Source organism: Alligator sinensis, unplaced genomic scaffold (genome assembly GCF_000455745.1).
Source record: "Alligator sinensis unplaced genomic scaffold, ASM45574v1 scaffold200_1, whole genome shotgun sequence".
Classification (NCBI taxonomy): Eukaryota; Metazoa; Chordata; order Crocodylia; family Alligatoridae; genus Alligator; species Alligator sinensis.
Window position 1 is genome coordinate 907,163 of NW_005842453.1, and position 3,026 is coordinate 910,188.

Below are 3,026 nucleotides of genomic sequence, written 5' to 3' on the forward strand. Positions count from 1 at the left end.
TCTTTCCTGCCTATGCAGGGGGTCGGACTCGATGATCTATTGAGGTCCCTTCCAACCCTAACATCTATGAATCAATAAATCTATGAAATTCAAGCAAATCTGTAAATGTGCAAGTTTCCAGGTACAGAATCTAATTATTCAGGGTCATCTTATATTCAGGGTCATATGAAGTAAATATGATAAATGGTGAAAGTACAACTGTATCTTTGCAAAGAGTGATTTCCGAGTTTAAAACTCAATCACTTAATTTACATTAACTTAAAGAATTAGACTTCTCAATAATGTCTAAGGGTCTTTCTTTCTTACCTATTCCGGTGGAATGGATAACTCAACTGGACCATCGGGAGTGCATATGTACAGAACAGCACTTTTGTTATGGCTGCACTGAAGCCATAAAACTGAAATCATAGAATCAGAGAAAATGAGGGTTGGAAGGGACCTCAGAAGGTCATCTAGTTTAACCCCCTGCTCAAAGCAGGACCATCTCTGGTTAGACACACAACTAAGAGCCAGCAGAAATTCTGGTACAACATCTTTCTGCATCTTAAGCAGACATGCTAAACATGAGTCTTGCAGAACCAGGAAAGCTGTACGATAGATCTTTTATTAGTAGCCAAGAGCAATGAGTCATTTCCCGTCCCAGATGGCAGAAGTTAGAAGTTTGGTGGCTATACCCATTAACTTGATCTGCTTCATTTCAGCTTTGAGTGTGTGCCTTTGGAATGAACGTGCAAGAAAAGGAACAAGAACAGACCTAGAGTTGAGACACTATTTTTCTTTTTCAGGCTGGCAAGTCTGCATACAATCTCATGTTTAAACTGAATGCACCCAATGACTTCAGACAATATTTTTCCAGGGAAAAACATGAAGTGTAATGGAACTATTTAATCTAAGTAATAACTCTAGGGTCAAGTCTCAAGTCTATACAATTATTTCAAAGAAAAGATTTCTTGATTTATAGTTTAGCAAAGAGCAGTCAAAAAGGGAATTTCAGACCCCAACCCTAGAAAGGCTTAGCCAGGGGATCGCAAACTATGGCCCTCCAGCAGTAAAGCTAGGACACCTGCGGCAACTTTGGCAGGTCAGCACCACATGGGGAACAGTGGTGGCATTTGCTGGAAGCAGTGGCTCTGCATTTAAAACAGCCTGCCACTCCATAAGGTTGTCAAAGCCCTGGCACATATTGGGAGTCTGAGGCATATGAAGAAGAGAGAGATAGAAGGGACCTGACACTACCAAGTATCTATCCCTCTGCTCCAAGTAGGATCAAGTCAACAGAACTACCAGGGATACATAAAATCTTCTCAAGGTCTTAGTTTTAAAAGAGCATCTTTTTACGTTAAAAAGTTCTAAGAGGTAGTTAGCTGTTAGTCTGAAGTCAGACAGAATGCAAAGTAGATTTGTACCTAATAGATCTAATTTGTACCTAAATCAGAGGTGCAACCCATGTATTTAAGAGTCAAATGGTTTTCTGCTCAAAAATCTGAATTAGCAAAAATCAAAACATGGCATGGAAACACAGCAATATCATTAACAACTCTTATGGAAAGCAAGTATGTCTATAGCTTTTGGGAGGGTGGGTGGAGAAGAGGGCAGTATCCTGTCTGCAACTTGTCTGGTTGCCCATCAGCTTGCTCACCTTGTACCTAGATAGTCTGGAACCCACAAGTTTCCATAGTTGTGACTTCTTGGTAGGTTAGGCTCCAAGTGCACCTGGTACTATGGCAGTATGCCTAGCAGATTCTTGGAGGACATTAAAGTTTTTCCCCTGAGGCAATGGAGGTCCCAAAGCTACCTTCCTGGCTACCTCTGCAAGCAACCCTCCTGGATAAGCCTTCTTTCAACATTCAAAGACTGAATAATACCTGGCAAATTTGTGCTGACTCAAGGCAAGAACTTTTCCTCTTATCTCTGAAACAATTTTACTCTTATCTTCAGGACGACCATGCTCCAGCACATGTTGGATAACATAATTTCCATACTGATCCTGAAAATAAAGACAGACATTTCTTATTTCTGTATCAAGTAATGTATAAGCAGCTTACCCATTTTTGCAGTGCAGGCCGGCAGCATGGCGGGGGGGCGGGGGGCACCAAGCCACAGCACAGAAGCATACGAGGGGATAAGGGGCTTCTTACCCCCCGCCCACAAACTATCCAGCTGCTCTTCCGTGTAATACAATTAGAGGACAGTCCTTAGAAAATGTTGAGCATTTCCCCTACCTGGGTAGCTACGTTTCCCAAAAAGTAAACACAGAAGATGGTATTCAACACTGGATAAAATGTGCCAGTGCTGCCTTTAGATGTCTCTGAACTAGTGCCTTTGATGATCATGACATCAGGAGCCCACAAACTATCCAGCTGCTCTTCCGTGTAATACAATTAGAGGACAGTCCTTAGAAAATGTTGAGCATTTCCCCTACCTGGGTAGCTACGTTTCCCAAAAAGTAAACACAGAAGATGGTATTCAACACTGGATAAAATGTGCCAGTGCTGCCTTTAGATGTCTCTGAACTAGTGCCTTTGATGATCATGACATCAGGACCCAAACAAAAGCCAAACAAAGGCTGTTGTCATCCCTATGCTGTTGTACAGGTGTGAAACTTGGAAACACATCAGAAACACCTGACAGCTTTGGATTAATACCATCAGGGATGTCTTTGGAAAATCCTCCATTACCAACTGGAAGGACAGAAGAACAAACACAAGTGTTCTGACTCAATCAAACACTACCAGCACTGAATCCATGTTTATATGGCACCAGCCCTGCTGGACAGGATGTCATAAGGATGCCTGACAACCAGCTCCCAAAAAGGTCCTATATTCCCCAGCTCACTGTTGGGCACCACTCTAGAAGTAGGCAAAAGAGAATTCCAGGACACTCTGAAGGTCTATGTGAAAAAAATAATATCAATACCTGAGAGACTCAAACACTGAATCAACTCCAATGGCACCATGATGTACAACAAAGCATTGATCATTTTGAGCAAACATGCCTCATTGTGGAGGCAGATAATGAGAAACACC

At 42.1% G+C, this 3,026-nt stretch overlaps 1 protein-coding gene across 10 annotated transcripts in view; it reads right to left on the reverse strand.

Moving 5' to 3' along the window:
• Positions 1 to 3,026, reverse strand: part of PUM2 (pumilio RNA binding family member 2) — a 104,915-nt gene that overhangs the window by 9,862 nt on the left and 92,027 nt on the right. For all 10 annotated transcript variants that reach the window (XM_025212308.1, XM_025212306.1, XM_025212307.1 and 7 more), the window contains one exon: positions 1,866 to 1,987. In XM_025212308.1, the coding sequence (XP_025068093.1) occupies positions 1,866 to 1,987 (122 nt within the window). The remainder of the gene's footprint in view (positions 1 to 1,865; positions 1,988 to 3,026) is intronic.